The 24,343-nt window shown below is 36.9% G+C and overlaps 1 protein-coding gene across 1 annotated transcript; it reads left to right on the forward strand.

Moving 5' to 3' along the window:
* The first annotated feature begins 1,125 nt into the window (after positions 1 to 1,125).
* On the forward strand, positions 1,126 to 23,229 carry jmjd7-pla2g4b (JMJD7-PLA2G4B readthrough). Its single transcript, XM_031891700.1, has 20 exons — positions 1,126 to 1,367; positions 4,558 to 4,627; positions 5,019 to 5,155; positions 5,760 to 5,891; positions 6,222 to 6,262; positions 7,737 to 7,779; positions 9,382 to 9,433; positions 10,154 to 10,335; positions 11,687 to 11,785; positions 11,942 to 11,979; positions 13,846 to 13,981; positions 14,406 to 14,542; positions 14,737 to 14,959; positions 15,508 to 15,625; positions 16,474 to 16,611; positions 17,217 to 17,324; positions 18,181 to 18,375; positions 19,294 to 19,460; positions 20,105 to 20,291; positions 21,518 to 23,229. The coding sequence occupies exons 1-20, from the start codon at positions 1,344 to 1,346 to the stop codon at positions 21,763 to 21,765; spliced, it is 2,475 nt and encodes an 824-aa protein (XP_031747560.1). The 5' UTR covers positions 1,126 to 1,343; the 3' UTR covers positions 21,766 to 23,229.
* Positions 23,230 to 24,343: the final 1,114 nt, after the last annotated feature.

The following is a 24,343-nucleotide window of genomic DNA, read 5'->3' on the forward strand; positions in this document are numbered from 1 at the left end:
TTTGGTGCACTACTATGAACAACAGCAAACAGCACTGGACACGTTAAAGAACAGTAACATAAATAAAAATAAAAAAAAAATAATAATAATAAAAAAAAAGTGATCTCTGGTTGGTGCTGGTGGTGAACTACTAGGAGCAGCACACCAGTCCCCAACACAGCTAGACTAATAGCACTCGGCTCTATAAATTACAGTAGCAAAGTAAAAAAACACAAATAAAAAAAAATTATGTGAATGTGTGGTTGGTGCTGGTGCACTACTATGAGCAGCACACCTGTCTCCAACACACACAGATGGAGCTGCAGTACACAATGAAAAGAAGAGTAACAGTAATCAGAAAATAAAAGCAGTCCTTACAAGGACTATTGGGTACAGCAGATGAGATCAGCAGGACAGCTGTCCACAGCAGCTACATACAGAGCAGTAGAAAGTAGATTACTAGTCAGCAAAGCTACCTAAACTGTCCCTCAAACCCCTGCACAGCTCTCTCCCTATGCTAACTCATCAAGAACACACAGACAGAATGTAAAATGGCTGCTGGGCTTCGGTTTATATATGGAAGGGAGTGGTCCGGGGGGGACGTTGGTCCAGGAGGCTGCCATGTATCTGCTGGCTCTGGGGTGAGAGGTCAAAATTTGGCTCCAGCTAAGGCGAACCCAAAATTGCGAACATCGCTAAAAGTTTGTGAACTTGCGAACACCAGAAAAACAAAGAACTGCTCTTATAGCCAAACAGGTGGCTCTGCCCTCAAGGCCAGGGTAGTTGTGACCAAGGCTAGCTTGAGAACAGAATCCATCCAAGTCAGGGGTCTGTATGGGGGGAATCTGCATACACAAAATGTTGATTTCACACCCATATCCTCTTTACAGAAGCTAGAAATAAAACAAGAAAAACAATAAAACATAACTTTGATTGACCCTCTGATGTGAATGTGTGAATTTATGACAAAAGATTAAGTAATAAGCCACTTGTTTAATAGCAAGCTGCGTTTTGCTGATTAGCCTTTTGAATATTATTATAAAAGGCTGGGTGTCATAGCCACTCCTTGGCTCCACCTGACTTCTGTGACTTCTCAGTGTGGCTCACCTGCTGCTCTGGAATGTTATTGCTCACATCACTACTGCAAGACCTGTATATGAGGCAAGCAGAAGGATGTGATAAAAATTACTGGATAGATTATTAACTAATCTGTGTTGGGTTGTGTCAGAGGCAGCTCCACAGACCAACTGGGAAATAATACAGGGGACACAAACACAAGGAATAACTAACTAGTTCTGGTTGATCTGAGATAATTCACATTTTATCTATCTTTATGGAACACAAGTACCGCTAGGATAAATAGGATGTTATCTTCAACCATACAGAAGGTAAGCAAAATTCTACTATACATTGTATGTGTAAGTATAATAAAGAAGAAATATTGTATTAAATAGGCAATAGATTTCTAATTGTCTTTTATTTGTAGCTACAGGTCAGTTGATAGTCACCTGCATAGGGATTTCAGACATTTAAATGTATTTAAATGTATTGGTTTATGTTTGTTCCTTAAAATCTTGCTTTGTAATTAGAAGCAACATTATGTTGTTGGGTATTTGGTGTATGCACCTTACCTGATTAAAAAAATATTTAATAATAACATCTTGGTGCTAAATCATAACACCAAATAATGTTGGATTAAATAGCAGACAAAGGAATATGACGTACCAGCTACATAGATTCTGCCTTTGATATTCTCCTAACACACATCTGTATTTCTGATGCTCAGGGTGCTTTCAAAATGTTTAGGATTTTGGGTTTTCTGGATAAGGGATCTTTCCATAATTTGGATCTGCGTACCTTAAGTCTACTAAAAAATAATTTAGACATTAAATAAACCAAATAGGATTGTTTTATCTCCAAGAAGGATTCATTATATCTTAGTTAGGATCAACTACAAAGGATGGTTCTATTATTACAGAGAAAAAAGGAAATCACTTTAAAGAATATGAATTATTTGATCAAAGCGGAGTCTTGGGAAATGGCCTGCCTGTAATTCAGATTTTTCTGAATAATGGTTTTCCGGATAATGGATCTCATACTTGCACTCTGATAAAGCCAATACAGGTGCCACAGTCTCTGTACCTGGGGGCAGTGTATAGCTATGGCTTTCGAACAAATCAGCCAAAAATTGGACTACCAGCCAGAAAGTGTACTAAATGTGATTTTACACTTTATTGCTTCTTATTACTGACTTTGAAAATAATCTGAGACTGTCTAGTTGTTGTTACACTACAACTGTACAAACAACATCCTTCGGCAAGTCAGAGTGATGCTGGAATTTGCCTGAGCACAAGCTGTGGGGTTCCAGTAAAAAGGATATCCTTATCCTTATAACTAACATTTAATATTTAAAAGGCATCTTTTAGGGTATCATAATAAAAGTCACAAATGTTTTATTGTGTCTACTGATCAGTACAGGTACAGGAAACCCTATCCATAAACCTGTTATCCAGAAAGTACTGAACCATGGGAAGGCCATCTACCATAGACTCCATATTAATCAAATTATTTATGTTTTATAAAAAGTAATTTCTTCTTTTTCTCTGTAATAATAAAACCGCAGCTTGTACTTGACCCTAGCTAAGCTGTATGAATCCATATTGGTAGCCAAACAATCCTGTTGGGTTTATTTAATGTTGAAATTATTTTTTTTTTATAAGACTTAAGGTATGGAGATCCAAATTATGGAAATACCCCAAGCAGGTCCCATATCTGTAAGTAATCATGTTGTCAGTAAGTGGTAAATGTTGATTGATTGACATCTGGAAAGCTTACAAGTACAAATTCGCTTCATTTGATATTTTTTGTAGATAAAAGACAAGCCTGAGGTATGAAGAATTTGTAGGTGTTTTTTTAGTCACAAAATGTGTAAAAAAAATTATTATGTTTGCTTACAACCATAGCTATTCATATAGTTCCCTGCCTAACAGTGGCACTATTAAATACAACTGAATAAATGGTAAGGGCCATATTTTCTGTATAAGAATATGAGAGCCCATGCCTATGGTGGCAGCTTTTAGGGGTGGCCCCTATATAGAAATGTTTCCAAACACTTTTTTGAAGTCCTCAGCCCCCCACTAAATTGAGGGGGGTTGGAGTTACCCCTCTCTGATCCAACTTTGCATGTGTGGCAGCAAGATACGAGATGGAAGAATGGGCATGCCTAAAGTAGCACTGCCTGTAAGTACAGGACTGTAGATGTACAAGATGTATGTGACCAATATAGTCACCAGTGTAGAAGGAAATTCATTCATAAAGTTTTACTTGAAAATAACACATTTTTGCTTTACAAACCTGAAATGTTTGCTTTCTTTTTTTGTGCTGGGGCAGATTTATGCTGTGCAAACATGTGTACTAAATTGCACACGTGGACTTGCCAATAGCAGCATGCCAACAATTAGGTTACAAAAGTCTCATGCATGTTGGAAAATGAAAGCACAGAACATACTAATTGTTTTGGCAGCCAGAAATAGTATAATACTTGCTTGTATGCTTCTCAATTATGATAATGTCATATTTGTGCACTTAGCTCATTCAAGTATGGAACTGTGACACTCATTACACTCACAAATATTTTACAAGCCAGACAGTGTATATATACAATACATACATGCAATAACTACCTAATGAATTCTTTGATCATGATGTAATTAAGCCCTACCCATTGCAAATATCCATGTGCAATATTTATATTTAAATTTGAGTCACCACTATGAACCTGAGCTGTGGGTGTTTCCTCAATTTTATGCTCTGATGAGGATAATTTAAAAACAACAGGCCAATAATATCATTTTGGTGATGCTTTAACATCTTCCAGAATTCACACTATAGGCTGATTCCACAAGGGGCTGATTCTCGGAAGGTGTAAATAAACAAGACGAGAATCAGCCCCTGTACAGGTATAGGACCCATAATCCAGAATGCTTGGGACCAAGGGTATTCTAGGGCTGATTCTCTGTGTACGTTTTCCCACAAGACACAATCAGCTTCTTGAGGCATCAGCCATAGAGAAAAGCAGTTTACAGCCCAGATTATATGTTTGGTATAGGGAATCTGTTAGATCTCACACTTTCATTTACTGAGCAGAATCTTCTGGAGAACCCACCTTCTCCTTGCCAGCCCTATATAATTTACAGCTTCTCTGGATTTCCCTGCTTATCTGTGGCAATATATTTGTCATCTGCCTTTTCCCTGATGGAATTTACGATTTCCTAATAAATAAGAACACAAGAAAAATCTGGAAAAATTAGTAATGAATCCACCTGGAAAAATCTCAGTAAACCGGTAGGCCAGTCCCACAATGGATGCCCCCTTGAATGTGAACTGCAATTGATCTGCAAAACATGGGACAGCTGAGAGTTATGTGATTGGAATTGACCTGCAATGCAAGATTGAGGGGGGGGGGGGGGCATAGACCTCTCTACAGCTGGATTGGATTTCACTTTTTAAAAAGTCTGTGTTTATGTAACTAAAAGAAATACACATTACTGTAAAATCTTCTCTTTTTCTGTTTAACAGGAAGAGGCATGTGTGTTTGAATTATCTGTAAGGATCATACAAGCTCGGAACATCCATGGGTCAGACACTGGTGAGCAAGCAACCTGTAACATACAATTCAGTATGAAAAATCATATTTCTATAGATGTCTTCACAGAAGCTGCATAGCCAGCAGGGCCAAAACAAGCTTTAAGGGTACACATTATTGATATAAATTAGGACTGTACCTTATAAAAACCAATAAAGAACCTAATCTAGCCGCCAAACGTGTATGGTCTGAATTATATATAATATGTTAAAATATTGCAGGCAAAGTTGGGCTGGATAAACACTTCTAAACAAGAATGTATCAGTAGAATCATTTTACAGTATAATGGCTTTTTTAGGATTTGTTTTGTGGCTATGTTTGAAATAAAACATGTGGGATCCCAATGATTGTTGTACTGCTATGAATAAACTTACTTACATTTGTTTTTGTACAGCTACCAATCCAGATTGCTATGTGTGTCTTCAGCTTCCCACAGCTCTTACAGAAAGGAAAAGAACTAAGACCATTTGGAATTGTACAGATCCCGTGTGGGATGAAACCTTTCACTTCAGAATCCATAGTCACATAAAAGTAAGATGACAATGCAAGTGGAGCTTTACAACTTATATCAATCAAAACATACCTACATTCATTGTATATATATGTATTTACACATAGGGGCAGATTTACTAAGACACGAACACTCGGAGCGTTCATTCGAACTCGTGCGGGATTCAAACTTGTGATTTCATGAATCTGCCCCATAATATTGTAAATTATTAGTCAGTGTCTGGCTTCAAAAGTTTGTGTTCATCAGATCTGCTTTAACTAATCCTACAGAATGAGGTAACATGGAGCGTTTGCTCTGCTTCTTTCCTCCTGCAGCTTTCGGTCAGGCAGAGAGAAATGGAAGCTTCTGCCAGTGTGCAGCTACATGAAGAGGAGATCAACCCAAACATGCTTGTTTTTGGCCTGATCTCTGCTTCTACTCTGCAGCTACAGGGTGTAATATTGCATGCACTATTTAACATGTTTGCTTTGTATGAAGAGCACATTAGTTGAGAGGATGATTACATATTGTATGCAGAACTGGAACTAGAAAATAGACCAACAGAGATTTGGCACAGTTGTATATAATACATATTTATAATGCTGCTTTAGTTCCAGCACAAATGCATTTCTTCCCTGTACCCAGAACATCCTGGACGTGTCACTGCATGATGAAGATATCAACACTGGAGATGACCATCTTCTCACTGTGAGCTATGACCTGGGCAATGTTCCACTTAACAAACCTGTATTGGAGAACTTTACTCTGAATAAAGAGGTAAATACTTGGCATCAATCAGTTCTAAAATACTAACTGGCAATTAGCTAGTTATAACAAAGCTTCACACAGATTAATCAATTAAGGGCCAGATTCAATTTAATGAGAAAATGGTTTATGCTCTGAAAACTCATAGACGAAATTCAATTTGTGATGCAATTCAATCCATAAAAATGTATCTCACAGTTTACGATGTGAAAACTCTAGTAAACTCTGTGAATTTTCGCATGATCAGCCATGAGATAACTTTTTCTCACTGAAATGAATCAGGCCCAAAGTATTTACACAGTTTTTAATTAATCTATGGACTTTTTTCCTTTTTTTCCTTAGAAAAATGAAGAACTTCAGGTAGAATTCAATATTGTCAGCATGTGAGTTGTGAATTATATATCACTGTACAGACCATACTGAAATGCTGGTGGTGAACTGGGGAATAGTGTGTTTACTAACTTATATGCAATACATTCCTGTACATTCATCATCTCAATAAGAGGAATCTTTTTCATTTTTTTGTTTTACCCATAAAGGTACATACAGTATCACATGAGCCATTTAGGCTGATGACGTTATGTTAAAGTAAACGAATAACATCCTGGAATTACTTTTATTATTGTTTTAGCATTGTTTACACATTTATTACTTTTTCCATTTAGTTTTTCCCTCATTTTTTTTCTCATCAGATACTGCCTAAAACCATTAAGTTTTTTTGGCATCTTGCTACCTAAGGCAGCAGACCTGATGCATTCCCCAGTAGGACTGCTATAAGATGCCATAGGTAGTCACATTTCATTGGGCCTGTGGAGGCATGTTTGGATATCTATGAACACAAAATTTAAGGGCCTTAATCTCAGTCTGAACCAGAATCATTTTGGGGAGTTGGATCCCTAGAGCAGAGACCATGACTGAGAAATCATGTTCATAAACTAATCTTGGGTGGTTTTATATTGCCCATGTTTAACTGCCACAAGAGCCGGTATCTATAAGGGTTGCCTCTGCTATCTGCTGCTCTAGACCTTCCTCAGTGTCAAATTCTTTTTGCAGTTTTTGAGGTTTGGAGCCTGTCAATCTGTGTTCAGATCAATGTGTATTAGGGTTACCGCCTGACTAGTTTTGATCCGGACAGCCTGGTTTTCTGTAGGACTGTCCAGATCAAAACTGCCTGCCCTTTTTTCCCAATATGCCAAAACTGACGAAGGGATTGGCCAATCGCCAATTGCCATGTCATAGCACTCCGCCCCATAATGTCACTTCCCCGCCCCATGACGTCACACTCTGCCTCCCTGCCCAAAGTTCCTACAAAGCAAAGGTGGCAACCTTAGTGTGTATATGTGAGTGTTTAATAATGTGATATCCACTAAACCCTATAGGGGGGGTGTTTTTTTTCGATTTGGGCTTTTTGTCAAGGAAAAAAATGCAAATTTGTCGTAATTTATTATGCAACAAAACCGCAACAATTTGGAATGCTAAAATACGCCATCCAAAACCTGTCAACCTTATGAAGAAGTCAATGACAAATGTCCCTTTTCACAACACAAACATATTTCTTTGCTTCTTGGTTTTACAGATTTTCAGGTGTTTTTGATGCTGGCTTTTCTGCAACAATATGAAAAAGTTGTAGTTATTGTGTAACAAGTTCAAACAAACTCACGGTTTTTGAGACTTTTCTGTAAATTTTTTTGTTTGTGTTTTTTTAGTTCAGATCTTTCTATCTATCTGTCATGGAAGAAATGTTCTATGTTACATATTGGGCAGAAAACAAACTTTAATATTAACTGTATACATTTTAAAAAATATATAATGTTGTTTTTTAATTTTATTTTAAATATATAATGTTGTTTTTAACAGACCAGAAACACATAAAGAAGTTATTACTAATGGAGTATTAGTGGTAAGTTAACAGTCTTCATATATGGATTAGAAGATATTTGCACAAAATCAGGTTATATAGAATGTATCATCATGTTACTTTTGTATGTCGAATTTTCAGACTATTTAAATCTAGATCCCTGTGTGGTTAGCAATTACTGATACAGGTATGGGATCCCTTATCCGGAAACCCGTTATCCAGAAAACTCTGAATTACGAAAAGCCCGTCTCCCATAGACTCCATTTTAATGAAATAATTCATAATTTTAAAACTAATTTCCTTTTTCTCTGTAATAATAAAACAGTACCTTATGATTGATCCTAACTAAGATATAATTAATCCTTATTGGGGGGCAGAACAGCCCTATTGAGTTTAATTAATGTTTTATTGATTTTTTAGTAGACTTAAGGTATGGAGATCCAAATTATGGAAAGATCCCTTATCCGGAATACCCTTGGTCCCGAGTATTCTGGATAACGGGTCCTATACCTGTACATGCATATCATAGTTACTGCCCTAGTAATTTCAGAATGATCATTCTCGGCCCCAGAATTTGCATTATTTTTATCCCCCTCGAGGCAGGGATGGAGGGCAGCCTAATCGTTTCACAATGTCTTGTTTCATGGACTATTAGCAGGTGAATATAAAGGTGCCCATTTTTTTCCCTCCCAACATATATGAAAGTGTTACTGGCATATACAGCTTTTTCTTAGCCTGTGAACCTTGTTCACATTGGCCAGAAACTTCCTTTTTACCTTCTATATATCTGCTTTGGTGTTATAATTCTGTTGCAGGGTCAAACTGGGGGTGCAGGGTCCACCAGGGCTACTGCTCCAGGGGCCCCGCATCCACCAAGGTGCCCCTGATGCGCCCCCCCCAACCCCCGCAGGGGCCCCCTCCCAACATCCTCCCCTAAGCGCACAAGTGAAACGTGTCAGGGGAGGACACCAGCAGCTGGAGGAGCAGCAACAGGCAACGGGTCTGCACTGCCGGGGGCCCACTAAGGCTGGGGGCCACTGGGTTTTTTCCCGGGGTCCCGGCGGCCCAGTCCAACCCTGTTCTGTTGCACCATAAAGGGATCTAATGTTATTGGGGTGTGGTCAGTCCCATATTCTTATAGAAATACCATAAACTATGTCACCATAAGTATTCCCTATACTTAGGGCTATTTTCCCTAAAGTGACTTTTTAATTCAAACAAAACCGTAACCTGAACAGAGTTAGCAAGACTAGTTAAGTTCTCCAAGATGTGAAACTTTGATGCATAAATGTTATCAAATATACTGTATAAGTTTATTAAAAGGCAGTAAGACAAACTATAACTACTGTAAGCAGTTTATTAAAGTGATACTGACACCAAAAAACTACTTTTCTATAAATATGGTTCCTTTTTAGAAGTTGATTTGTGGTCATCTCTAATATATTTAATAACATTTCCATTGGTGTGGTTGTAGTTGCCTTTTCACAGATCAATGCTCAGATTAGATCCATTATTAGCTAGTAATTAGTTACTTATTACTATAATTGCAAGAGCATAATGTGTGTTTTTGTAGTGCAGGTTCTTTTAAAATCTGCAAATTAAATCCTTCAGTACTATCTAATTATTGTCGTTTGCATATTTCAGTGCCCTGCGATGGCTGAACTTGAAGTCCAAGTAGAGAAACAAAAGTATAAAAGTAAGTAAGATATGTAGATACTTAAAGGTATGTAAACCTAGGTGGTCCTGCCCAACACTTTTAGTTCACCAGGTAACTTATAGGTAAAAGAGAGGTGAAAACCTCTGCCCTAATTGGATGAAAGCTATTACATTTTCATTTTCTATCTACCACAGAAGGTTTAAGTAGGTCCTCTTGTCATGTTTGGAATCATTGGAATGCTGACTGGTTAACCCTTAGTTGTATTTTTCCAGAACTCTGGAGTGCGCCACTAGCCTAAATACTGATATATATTTAGGGCAAATAGATATGATAGATACATATTTTAGCACCGACTAAAGAGACGTCCCAAGAAAGATACATTACAATACCCAGGAAGACACAGAACCAACCTGAATCTACCAGATAATCTGTGAATAAGAGAAGATGGGAAAGGAAAAATAAAACGCTGTTGTATCTTTCACCATCAATTTGCATAATCCATCAGCTATATCAAAACAAGTCATTTAGGCAAAACTGGTATTTTTATATAGACCCTAAAGTAATGCAAAAACATTAACCTTGTCGTTTATGTGTACATTTTGCAGTTCCTTTTCCTTTTTCACTTTTTGCACTTCTTACCCTTAACCCACTTATTTATGCAATTACAGCAAGTTTTATTACATGGCTTGTGCTACTACTATAAGCACCTTTTCCCCATCCATGTATCATCTACTTTACATTATGTCTTTGTATTTTTAGAGAAATTAGAGCTGGCACTAACACTGTTGGGCTCTTATGAGAACTCACACAGCCTAATCATTCCTAAAAATGATAGCAGTTCCAATGTGAAGGAAAACTTCGCCTTTCATTACCCGAGAGACTGGGGAATGGAATTCACAGCCACCTTGAACAGAGTGTACCCATCTGTGGATGTCACTTTTGTAAGTCCCAGTAAGGCTTTCATTCAGTCTTTGTACAAGGATTGTGTTTGCTATATGTAAAGACAAGTCAAATAGAAATAACTGTTCACAGCAAGGAAATGTAACATTTGTGCCCAAATTGCAATGTGTGCAATTACAGCTAAAGCTTATACATCAGGCACTGCTTAATTACAGCTCAGCCATTATCTGACTTGATGGAAAGGCTAGGAACGGCATTAAAAAGGTATATATTTATACAGGTATTGGACCCATTATCCAGAATGCTCGGGACCTGGGGTTTTCCGGATAAGGGGTCTTTCCATAATTTGGATCTCCATACCTTAAGTCTACTAAAAAATCATTTAAACAATATTAAACCCGATAGGATTGTGTTGCCCCCAATAGGGATTAATTATATCTTAGTTGGGATCAAGTACAAGGTTCTGTTTTATTATTACAGAGAAAAAGAAAATCATTTTTAAAAATCAAAATTATTTGCTTATAATGGAGTCAATGAGAGATGGCCTCTCTGTAATTCAGAACTTTCTGGATAACGGGTTTCCGGATAACGGGTCCCATACCTGTACTTCCTAAATATTTACTTTTTTTAGTAGGATGTGCTATTGGGTACTCCTAAAGAGAGTACTGCCATTTTAAGAATTAAGGGCCGTCCCCTGGGATCATAGGATTCACAGTGCACACAAACAAGCCAAGGGCACACATACATGCTAGGCCCCATCAGCCAATTAATAGACAGATTTCTGTCTTTTACTCCAACACTTATTCCTTTTACAGTTAGAGCTGCATTATTTCCTGTCAGGTGATCTCTGGCGGAACACACAGCCCATCACTAAATGGTGGATCAAGGGAAAGAATATAAAAGGGCAAAATGTACTGATATATATATTCCAGTTTGGCGAGATTCTTTAATACGTCACTTAACTGAATATAAACTATCTGTTGGTTAAGTATTCATTCTGGGGGTATAGTTTTCCTTTAATAATAAATAAAACATTACCTTTAAAAAAAAAAAAAATAATAAATAAAACAGTTTTGCCGTAGATAAACACAAAGGGACAGTAGATATAGGGGTAATTCACTAAAGTTCACTGTGTAAAGGCTTTTTAGAGTTACCCTCTAGCGAATTATGGAAAAAGGTCCTTTAACTCCCTCATAAATTTTCCCTAAACTTCCCCATTGGGGGTAACTGCAAAAAAAGCTGTAATTTGTACAAAAGATCATAGCAGATTTTGAATTGGTGGCTATGTGCTATTATTAGATAAAAAATGACAACAAAGTGTATTAAATTAACTCTAATTATATCACTAATGTGTTCTCCACATGTAACCATTTTTCTTTCTTTTGAACTTAGACTAATAAAACTGCAAATGATACCTTGAGTCAGTCCACATTACCACTCCCTTTAATCTCTTCAAATGATAACATTAATGTCCAACTGTTGGCAACAGAGGCAAGTATACTATACTGTACTATAATATACTACACTATACATATTATATTATATGTCATCCTCTAAATGTTTTCACTGTTTTTGTGTGGTGGTGTGGGCTTTCTAAATGAAAAGTCATATATCTGACAAATGCTCTTATTTTTTTCCATTTTTTAGGGCAAGACTTTGGGAATTCAGCTTAAAATGAAAGAATGGTAAAGTATTTTATAGCTTTGCCCAGTTTGGATGTTGTATAATAAATAATAATAATAATGGACAGACCAATAATATAGGACAGACCAGTACACTAGTAGCCATTCCAGGGCACAAGCTAGTTTAAATATACCATATTTCTATTAAAGAAAATTAGGCTCTCAGTTTTTCCATATACAATTAACCTCTTTGTTTAAAAAAGCAATGATATACAAGCACATTATGTGATAAAGATTAATTATATAATAAAGAATGACTTTATGCTATTAAAGGAGAAGGAAAGGCTAATAAAGAGTTAATCTCAAGCTGCAGGCATACCTTCAGTTGTCTCAATAGTGCCCTTAAGTCTCCCCATATTTCTCCCATTCAGATGATCAGAAGCCAAACAGGAAGAAAAAATGCTGAGCTGTGTAAAGAAAGTTCCCATAATGCCTCACTCCTGCACAGACACCCAGACCAAGTGAACATGCTCAGTTAGTTGCACTATGAGTCAGCTTCCTGCTGATTGGATCAGATCCACATTCCTAAGGGGGGGGAGTGAGTTCTTAGCATTCTTGAGGGAGGGGGGAGCAGGAGAGGGGAGAGAGCTGAAAGCTGCATGACTAATCTTTTTACAGAGAACTCAGTGCAGCATTTCTGTGAGTGCTTATGGCTGTATTTACATAGACCTTTCTGATAAAGCCTACTTAGTTTTTACCTTTCCTTCTCCTTTCATACTTGTAACACAATGTATCCTTATGAACACATCATTAAAGGAGAAAGAAAGTAAGCTTTATCAGAAAGGTCTATGTAAATACAGCCATAAGCACTCACAGAAACGCTGCACTGACTTCTCTGAAAAAATATTTCTTGTGTCTGTAATTCCTGTGCCAGAGACACGCAGCTTTCTGCTGTCCCCCCCCCCCTCAAGAATGCTAATAACTTACTCCCCCCTTAGGAATGCTAGATGTGGACCCCAGACATGTTGTGTAACTCTGGAGTTAGAGACTCAGTACAGTGCCACCTAGAGTTATAAATGAGAGAGGGGGGAAAGGGAGACTTCTGAGGTGAGGCTTTTAGGAACATTTTAGGGCATAATAAGCCAGTAGTGACTGGGCTGAATAAATATACGCAGACCCAGTAATGATCCCAGTAAGGGTCTTTATTATGATGCAATTTAATTATATATATATATGGTCACATCCTAATGGTTAGAAAATTTAGTGGTGAGCACAACTTTCCCTGCTATAGTTTATACAAGGGCAGTGGCCAGCTCCATGTTGTAGCTCAGGTCAGGTGATCCCAGTGGAGCCAATAAAAGGGCAACCATTTGGGGGGGGGGGGTGTTAATCTTGAAAGCAAGTAAGTAAGTTGCAAGTAAAACTCAGTCCTTTTGTTAAATGTATATTGAACAAGTTGAATTCCTAATAAATCAGATAAAAGTGAGTGTAGGACTGGCCAGACCGGGAATGAATTTGACGTAGTTGGCCAGCTGGAAGTATATTTCAATATATGGATATATACAGTATATATATAAGAATGCCCCCATAAAAGGCACCACAAACCACTGTAAAGTGGACCAGATATTGCAGATACAAAGATTTGCAGCGGTTACTTAGTTTTGCTTATTTGTAGCTGCAATATAAAGGCAACACAATGGCGGGCAAGGGGTGTGTTCTTACAGCTGTTTAAATATACAGTAGAACCCCTGTTTTACATTTTTGCCAAAGTGATTACAGGGCGAAATGCCATCAAAACAGCCCATAATAACCAATATACATATAACTCTCTTACCAAAGATAGCTATGTTAAACGAAGCTAAGTATATATAGAACATAATCTCTAATAATAACACATCAGGTTTTGAATGTGACATACTGCATTTTCAGTCCAGAGAATCTTGATGTCCGCCTGGGCTTCAATCTATGTGATAAGGAGAAGATGTTTCTCTATAAGAGACAAAGGGTAGTAGCTGAGGCAATGAAGAAAGTTCTTCAGATAAAAGAAGATTTGGTTGGAGAGGAGGTGAGTACTGTTTCTGATGCCTTACGGCAGAGATTACAAGATTTTTTAAATTAATAATAATTTTGGCCTAGCATCCATTAAAGCCCCTTTCAACTCATAGCAAGGTTGCATTTATCTATGTATATTTCTTACTCACCTTACATCCTTTAATATTAGCACAGGTTTCCCACAACATATATACAATACTAAAGCCCTCCATTTTCCTTACGTTACATTTTACATTTTCATATTTCTGATGGATAAGTGTTTTGAGTGTTAGTTTTTAAGATCAAGAAAGATAATTGGTTGCAGACAGTGAAATTAAGAAGATGGTTTATATATAAAATAAATCCCATTAAATATGTCAAAAATGTTTGATTGTATTTTACTTGAATATTCAAATGTTTCATACTGTGCCAATACTGAGCCTGCTGTTTATTTACAGGTTCCTGTTGTGGCTATCATGGCGACAGGAGGAGGAGCTCGAGCTATGTCTTGTCTCTACAGTCATCTGTTTGCTTTAAAGAAGATGGGCCTTTTGGATTGTGTCACATATATTGCAGGGGCTTCTGGATCAACATGGTAAATCAATCTGATTACAAATATAATTAGCCCATCATATGCTGTGTCTTTTAAAAAAACTTATACTGCCTTTGTTGTTATATACAGGATCAATTGCTTATTTATGTTAAATTTAACACATGCCACAAATAAAAAAATAAATACATTTGTCAAATGACATAAATATTTTATTAAATGCCTGTTCTTATTTTTAGGACAATGAGTAATCTTTATAAGAATTCTGACTGGTCACAGAATGAGCTGTTGGAATTTATTCAGAATGCAAAGGAACATGTCACCAGAACAAAAACAAAGACATTTTCCATGGAGCGTCTGAAATACTATCACAAAGAGCTGCGACAAGCAGCCAGCGAGGGCCAGAAAACCTCTTTTACAGATTTATGGGGCTTAATGATTGAATCAATGTTCCACAATGGGGTAAGAAAGTCATGATGTCTAGAAGGCAGTTACATAGAGTGCCTGTGTTCATTTATTTTTAGAGTTTTAGTTATAAATTACCCATTGGGTTTGTACCTAAATTTGTGCACTTCCTCCTGTCAAACTGAGACACTTGAAAACACAATGTAGAATGAAACAAACCAGGGGAAGTATTTTGTGGGTGGTTTACTGTTGTATCCTATGTTTTAAAACACCGATTGTCCAATGTCCAATGTTTTTTTCTGGCACTTGCTCACATTGCTCAGTGTGTTTAAAACATAGATTTTTCTTATTATACAGTTTAGGATAAGTGGCCAAGACTGCGACAAAGATCTAAATCTAAAAAAAAGATTTGCCTAAGTTTGCCTAACAGCTCAAGCGATCAGGAGGAAAAAAGCAAAAGGCATACATGGAAAGAAACAATATAAAGATTAGAACTGTATATGTTAAATTGACTAATAATCAAAAGGAGGCTGTAACACACATACATATGTGTCCTGTGCCTTATACACAAGGTTCATAAGCACTTTGATTTTTTTTTCTTGTAGAAGAATGAGAGCAAGCTTTCTGATCAGCAAGCTGCGCTTCAAAATGGCCAGAACCCTCTACCTATTTATTTAGCAATCAACGTTAAGCAGCATGAAATTAGTACATTGGATTTTAAAGGTAATACACACAACTACAATATTATTAATTATGTGAATATACTGTTCTAAGGGGCAGATTTTTTAAAATGTGAGTTTAGAGTCCAGTATTTAAAAAGACACCCACATTCTATTCATTTCTATGGGATTTTTAGAAGTGTATTTATCAATAGTTGAAAGTTAACATTTGATTTAAATCACAATTTGATTCTAAAAATCCCATAGGAATCCACAGAATGTACGTGAGTTTTTATGTATTAAAAAGCTCCAAACTCACATTTGATTAAATCTGCCTCATAGTCTCTGACCTTACTTGTATTTACATGCATTCAGTATGTATACATATAAGTGCATTTCTCCAATCAATAGCAGATAGAAGACATTCCCCTGCCATCTGCTACTTGAATGTATGTACTTGAAGGGCACAGGATTAACCCATCAGTGCACACACAGGGCAGATTTTGGTGTACTAATGCTAACTTATGTTATTTCACACTTAGAAAATGCATCATCTTCTTAGCCTTCCTACATAATACACTATAAGCCACATCTCTCACTTTGCTGATCTTGCCCATCCCTACTACTTGTGTCTCATACCCCCTTTTACCTTTAGAATGCAACCTCTAATGAGCATAGCCCAATTTACCTTCTGTTTCTATCAGTATTTATATGTGATTTGTATGTCTCCCTTTGTATTTATATGTAATTTACATGTCTGATGTATACACCCTGCCTTCTATTGTACAATGCTGCTGAATTATTTTCTAGAACTATTTCACTTTGCTAAACATAACAAATTGGTTTCACTTTAGATTGTTGCTGATAATCTCCCATACCCATGTATTGAATATATGCATTGTTGTATTTCAGAATGGTGTGAATTTACTCCATATGAAGTGGGGCTACAAAAGTACGGTGCCTCAATCCGCACTGAGGACTTTGGGAGTGAGTTTTACATGGGGAGGCTGATGAAGAAGCACCCAGAGCCCCGTATCTGCTACTTGCAAGGTAACTCCATATTTTCTTTCCATATTTTATATGATATATCTCTGTACATACAAGCAGGCTGTGTTCCCAACTCTACCACTTCTGAAAAATGGGAGGGGCAAGATTTCTCATTTGCTGCACATGTATTTACTAAGCTGCCTGGTCATAAATGCCATACAAAACCTGCATTTTGTCAGGGATCTTCATTTAGTTGCAATAACAAGCTTCTCAACATTGGTGGTACAAAAAGGGAAACAATGTTTACTAATTTGTAATAACTTTCAGCACAATCTGCACATTATAAAATTGTAGAGAAACTGCAACATTAATAATTGTCATTTGATTTTCTTTCCGTGGCATTATATAAACTAAATTTTCTTAGATTCCATCTACTTTTATACTATACAAGGAATTGTTGCTCTTCTGCACAAGAACAGCAATAATACTGGGGCTTCTAGAGTAATTAGCTCAATAACACATTATTTTTCCATACTGCTACTCTGGTTCTGAGACAGATCAGATTTATATTTTTTATAACTGTGAGCTTTGTTACATAACAATGTGTAAAACCAGTCCAGGCATATTATTGTGATGATATAACTGTTGACTTTTTGTTTTTGTGTTAGGCTTGTGGGGAAATGTATTCTCTTTGAATCTAATAGACACCTGGTATCTCACCACACAAGTGGAAACCTTCTGGGATCAATGGGGAAAAGACAGAACCAAAGATTTAGGTCTGTTCAATTATCTTAAAGCTCAGTGCCCAGCTTTGTATTATTTCAATACTGTAAGTTAAAACTTTAAAAATGTTATTATATAGCAGACACAAACATATACCTCCTAAATGCCCCAATTTTTGTGGGACAGTCCCGATTTTAAAAGCTCAGCCCGCAGTCCCGAATTCTTACTGAAAAGTCCCTCATTTTTCTTTAATCTACTGCACTGAACACTAAAAAAATACAAAGTTTCTCAAACTTAATTAAATAAGTAGGCTTTTGGCAGAGAGCCAAGAAAACTAAACAAGCAACACCTGCACTTAGATATAATTGTATCTAATAATCTAAACCGGTCTCTTGGGGGAACTGAGACTAAGCAGCTTAAAGGGCAATTGTTGAGAGGTATGCACACATATATACATTTCACAATTGTCCCTGAAAATGCATTCACTGAACACAGAAAATTTTGTAGTCACAATAAATTTTATTCAGTCACAAAATTATTTTTGTGCATGCAATAATATAAAATGTTACACTCACAAAATGAAATATGTCCACACAAACTAAATTCTGAGTTCAGGTTACAAAGTTAATTTTGCTAGAACAAAATCAATTTTGCAAACATATTGCACACCAAAATAATTTTTGTCCAACAAGTAATTCATTTTTTTCTTCACAGAATGTATTTTGTGCTGACAAAATTATTTTTTTGGTCACAAATATATTTTGTGTTCATGACATCATCCAGCACCCCAATACGTAAATGAAAATGCCATTACGTAGCAGTTTAGGGCACTGTAAAGCAACTTTTCAAGTCTATATGGCATTATATCATAAATATATCTCTCTATATATATATATTTGTACTCAACAGATGAGAATGAACTAAGAGAAAGGAAGGAATCAGCACAAATGAAAACTCACCTGTTTACCCCTCCAAGCACCTTTGATTCTATTCTAAAAGGAATATTAACCAACAGGCCAATTGATGGGGCGCAAGAGAACTTTCTTAGAGGAATGCACTTACACAAGGACTATCATGAGAATTCACAGTTTTGCACATGGAGAGGTAATTCTAGAACAGAAATGTTAATAACTGGACATAATAGGAGGGAGAGACAAATAAGAGCGAACCAATTTTAACGGATAAACTGAAGGATTTTGGTTTGAAGCAACCTTTAATAAAAAAATAAAACTTACTTTTCTTTATAAGTAACATTTATTAAAGTTGTTCTTTATATGCTTTATTCTAAAAATATCATATTTCAATTCATTAGAAATATTAATTATCTTTACCTACTTTACCTTTCAGTTACCTGACAGCCCTCTTATGCTTCCCTGCACTTTATTTGCGATGTATTATTTATGTGCTGATTGGAACCTTACTTCAAATATTTACTCCCTCTTCATTGACTGTATATCATTGCTATCTATCATCTATCTATCTATCTATCTATCTATCTATCTATCTATCTATCTATCTATCTATGATCTATCTATCATCTATCTATCTATCATCTATCTATCATCTATCTATCTATCTATCATCTATCATCCATCTCCCGTTCTATCCAATATTATTTACTCTCTGACAAGTTCTTATTTAGTGCTGTGACTATCCATTTTGTGCTTGCTGTTGAAATAGCTGTGAGTGTACTTGGTAAACCATGATTAGAAGCTAGTCTGGAAATATTATAGCAATGGGGTGTGACAGTATGTTTGGTCTCTGCAAAGAAGAATTCATCTAGCACAGCGGTTCTCAACCTGTGGGTCGAGACCCCTTCACAGGGGTCGCCTAAAACCATAGGAAAACACATATTTCCGATGGTCTTAGGAATAATTTTATGGTTGGGGGTCACCACCACATGAGGAACTGTATTAAAGGGTCGTGGCATTAGGAAGGTTGAGAACCACTAATCTAGGACATCTTTTTATAGAACCTCTATTATTTTGACATTCATATTAAGAAGTTTATGCACTTTCCCAGATACATATTTAGATTCCTTTCCCAACAAGCTCACCCCACTGGAAGAGAATTTGTGCCTTGTGGATGCTGGTTACTTCATCAATGCCAGCTTTCCTCCTCTTCTAAAACCAGAAAGGAAGGTGGACATCATCTTATCTTTTGACTACACTCTAGAAACACCACTCATGGTTTGTACTGAGAACTTTTTCTTAAAGAGCATATTTGAATATACTTTTTTCATATAACAGGGCTTCTCAACTTATAGCCATAGCTAGGGTGCCCAAACTGCCCATATTATAATGGATATATGAATACCCCACAATTGGTCTTAACTGCTATGAAAAGTAAGTAAAAGATGCTTAGCATTGCCTTAACTGGCAATTAAAAGATTTAATAATTTCACAAAGGAAAATCTCAGCAAATATTCTAATCTATCTGTAGGAGCCAATTGAAGCCAATGATGTGTTGGGGCCATGTCCATCATGCCCAGGGCTAGACCTGCTAGTGCAAGGGGCACAATAGTAACCCGATCCAATGTTAAAGTTCTAAGCACAGAGTGAGAGATGGGGGTGGTATCAGGGAAGCAGCTGCAGCCCCAGAATTGGAGCTGATCATGCCCTTCCTTGTCTTTGGTTAGACTTTCCATGAGACCTGCTCTTACAGTTAGTGTTTCCTTGTTCTGCAGATTAGGCCTTTTCAATATATTTGTTATTTTTGTGCAAAGGGAATATTCTAATTTTCCTGTGTGTTTTGTATTTTAACTGGGATTTTCTTTAAAATAAATGTATATATTAAAAATACTTGTTCAAAAATGCATGCTTGTGTTTTGCAGGCAGTAGAACAGACCTGCAAATATTGTACTACACAAGGTATTGGCTTCCCTAGTGTAACACTGAAAGAGGAAGAAAAGAGTCACCATAAAGAGTGCTATTGTTTTGTAGACGATGACAACCCTCATGCACCCATAGTCCTCCACTTTCCCCTTGTGAACGACACCTTTAGAAAATACAAAGAACCTGGTACGTGTCCTCATTCTTGTAATTCTCAAATTGATTGATAAATATTTTAATGAATTACTTTTGTTTCTCCCTATAAATTGTTTCACACAAGAAGTACCTTTTAAAAGCATATCTTGTGGAATCCAGTACATTTTGAATAGCAAATGATGACATTTATTGTAAATAGGATTTGTGGAGCATGTGGCCTTTTTACACTCATGAAATTTTCAGAAAGAAATGGGCAGTTATTACATCCTTTAAAGCATTACCCCTTCCCACAGAAGCATGGGAATCATTTTAGCTATGGCAAACATTAATGGTGAATGGAAAGCAAAGTGTCTTTTCCATGACTTTGTGGGAAGCAGTGTCAACCAGGGGAGTTGTTGTGCTTTTCCTTTACAAAGTATGTAGAGCTGGCCACACATGCACTGATATAAGCTGCTACCAGACAAAACTAGTAGCTTATTAGCTCACTGGTGGTGCCAGACCAACACCTACCTGATCAAAATCTCAGCCAAGTTAGAAATTCCAAGACCATTGATGCAGGCCTTAACTAATGGGTCTTATATACCTCATTTTGTTTTTTTGGCCTGGGGCTTAAGCATGTGGATCAGCCACATGTATTCATTTGGTGAGGTCATTTGTATGCCCATCTTAAAACCCTGTTAAAGATAGGGTTGATAACACTCTTTATAAACAAGCCTTAATGGTAAAATAATATGCTTTCAGTAATTTAGTGTCAGTGTTAGTCTACAAAATTATGTCAAAATGTGCCAGTGAGAAAGAACTGTCAGTAAAAATCTGACTACACCAGTATGCAAAAATGAATTCAAAAATCAAATAGACAGATAACATTTTTGAACATTGCTGATCATAGCAGCAATATATGCTCTTTATAATGATATTTTTTCTTAAAAGACCACCTTCATAATTTTGAACTTCACTAATACATCACTAATTATCATTCTTTTGGAAGGAACGCCAATATCATGACTGTTCTTATAGTATTAGGAGATAAAAATCATTTGAAACGCCACATCCAATCCATGGCCTCTGGACGGCCCAACCTAAATTTGGGGATATTAGAAGTCACCTTTGAGTTTCAATGACCAGTATAAATGTACTTGGCTTGTCCTTTATGTAGTCATGACATTCCTTGATGGCTTCTTATAGCCTTATAGTTTACAATAGGGGGTAGATATTATCTATGAAATGTGATTTAATTACTTAGATTTGCTGTGTTGCAGGTGTTCTACGATCAGAGGAAGAGATGCCTGAAGGAGATGTGGATGTTTCTGAGTGTTCCCCCTATTTTTTGACAAACTTTACCTATACTGAACGTGACTTTGACAAGCTGATGAAATTGACTCAGTACAATATTGAGAACAACAACAGCACTATTCTGGAGACCATGCGTACAGCTATAAAGAGACGGAAGTCCAAGAATCCTTTTAACGAAATGCAGCAAATACCAGTGCAAACTCACAAACAATAATCCAGTAATCTTTTTTTATTGCAATGCAGTAAGAAACTTTGTCATTGTGTGACTGGATTACAGTTTGAGAGATTTCCGTCAGAAAGGCAGATGAATTACAAGTTTTACTTGTGACATTAGTAATAACACTTTTACAGGTAAACAGAACCCTAAACATACTAAAAATGCAAACTAAAATTTGTGGTGAATCCAGTTACTTTCAGTAGTTACTGCAGAAGGGCACATACACGAAGGGTATATTGTGTGCTAATCTGTGTCACTGACCCAAGAGCGCCTTTACAGGTGTTTTAGGGTCAGTGTTGCCCTGACATAGCCTAGTTGATGCCACCCCTTCGCCCCACGTCACTAAGTTTTTTGCACTGAAGTAGGTTGAGGAGATCTGCATCACTAGTGCAGAGGGTGCAATAGTGCTTTCTGCACTAGAAGAGTTTTAAAAATCAGAATTTTGGCTCTTGTCTTTACCAGGAATGGCTTTTTTCTGCCCCTGGTAACTAGCAGGATGCTGCTACATGAGGTGTCTCAACTAACCTCATTGCTGCAGCACCCCTGAGCACCTTACATCTAAAGGTAGCATAAGGCTGGTATAAAATAAAGAGACCATTTGATCACACATGCTACATTATGGTATAGCATTTTATGCCTTTGTGCTTATTAAATACAGATTTGCTAGTCTGATCCACCCCAGGCCTGGCATGATATAGCTGACACACTCCCACTGTAAAAATATGATGCTGAGTAGAAATATGGCTATAGTGTAGGTTTTGGAGCTGTGTCACATAAGGAAATGGGCCCCTCTGGCTTCATGAGATCTAACCTAAACTAACATACATGACTTAAAATTGCCTGCCCTGATCATGTTGCAGAAGCGCACTTCTCAATAAGATAATATTGTTTTTCTCACTGTCTGATTCCTAGGTTAATGTGCAATTTATATTCTATTAAGGTAGGTACCTCTGTGTGCCAGACTAGAACACAATGATGGCAGCTTACCTGGGAAGAGACAAGCAGCCTTTAACAGTTTATACACAAACAGTGCCATTTTGAATCAGATCACTAATATATTGTTCAGAATGCAATAAAAACACATTTCAGATTGTAATACACTCTTCAGAGAGATATGTTTAAATGTAAAAAAAAATATGATATTAAGCACTATGTGCAAGGCATCTTGGCAGTATAACAACAGCTACAGATACATTTTGGGTGTATTGAATTTTATTGCCTAAACATTTCTTAATACTCACTAGTTTTAATGCACATAAATATGGTACAAAATTGTTTTTTGCTGGGAAGTATTTGAATCAGATAAAGTTTTGTTTTTGTTTGTTTGTTATTTCTAAAAGCACGACTGTTAGTTACATCCAAGTTTATTCTTGCTGGAGTTCATGATAAGTAAAATGTGTTTGTGCTATTTTATGGCCCATTTTATATGTTTATGATTAAAGCCTACACTATTTATGCTGTGCTGAGTCCATTGTATAAGTCATTTCTGTAAATCAACCAAATACTAATCCTAGTTTATTGGCTCTGGAACTAGTTTCTTAGGAATGGTTTTTAATCTCTGTAATCTGTGGCAGAGTAGTTGTAGCACAATGTCGTAGCAACTCCCTCCTAAACACATGCAGGTCTGGGAGGGATTTTCAAAAACTTGTTGTTGTTGGTATTTTTATTTGTTTGAAACCACAAAAACACTAAGTTCCATGAATGGCAGTCATTTATTAAAAGTTCTGAACTGAAAAATCAAAGACAAAAAAGTAACAGAAAAGTTGCGAAAATGCAACTTTTTGGACTTGTCGCTTGATAAGGCTGATGTCAGACGTGGCGTATTCTCGGCAAGCCGAAAAGCATTTACCGAGAATACGCCCTGCTACTGTAAATGCGTCCTACCTGTGCCTGCACCCGAATGAATGAGATACGCTCAGGTGCAGGCACATGTAGCTGAAATACGCATACAAGAAAAGTCTCGAGTTTTTATGTGTATTTCGGCTTCATGTGCCTGCGCCCGAGTGTATCTCATTCATTCTGGTGCAGGCACAAGTAGGACGCATTTACAGTAGCAGGGCGTATTTTTCAGCTTGCCGAGAATAGATATAGAAAGGGGCATCTGCCATTGAGTTCCACATGATCTCGACAGGTTTTAGATGGCGTCCCAAGAGTAGCAATGATCTAGGACTTCAAACTTGTCACAGGGGTCACCATCTTGGAAGGTGTCTGCAGCACTGCACATGCTCATTTTGCTCTGAGCAGCTGTTGGGAAGCTGAGTTTAGGGGTCCTCACAAGTTATCAAGCAGAAAATGAGGCTGGTCAGTAATATAATCTGATGCTACAGGTCTGACTATTAAATTCTGATGTTAAATGCCCTGATTTCTGAGCTCACATGTAGTAATTATCTGTATTAATTACTAGTCAGCATTTTATTCTGACTTTAATATTTTATATATAAAGTATATTGCGAGTGTGTCCCTAAGCTCAGTAAGTGACAGTAGCACAGAGCATGTGCAGTGAAACAGCAGAAAAAAAGATAGGGAGCTACTGGGGCATATTTGGGGGCACAGATCTTCCCTACTAAAGGGCTGT

Source organism: Xenopus tropicalis, chromosome 8 (assembly GCF_000004195.4).
Source record: "Xenopus tropicalis strain Nigerian chromosome 8, UCB_Xtro_10.0, whole genome shotgun sequence".
Taxonomy (NCBI): Eukaryota; Metazoa; Chordata; class Amphibia; order Anura; family Pipidae; genus Xenopus; species Xenopus tropicalis.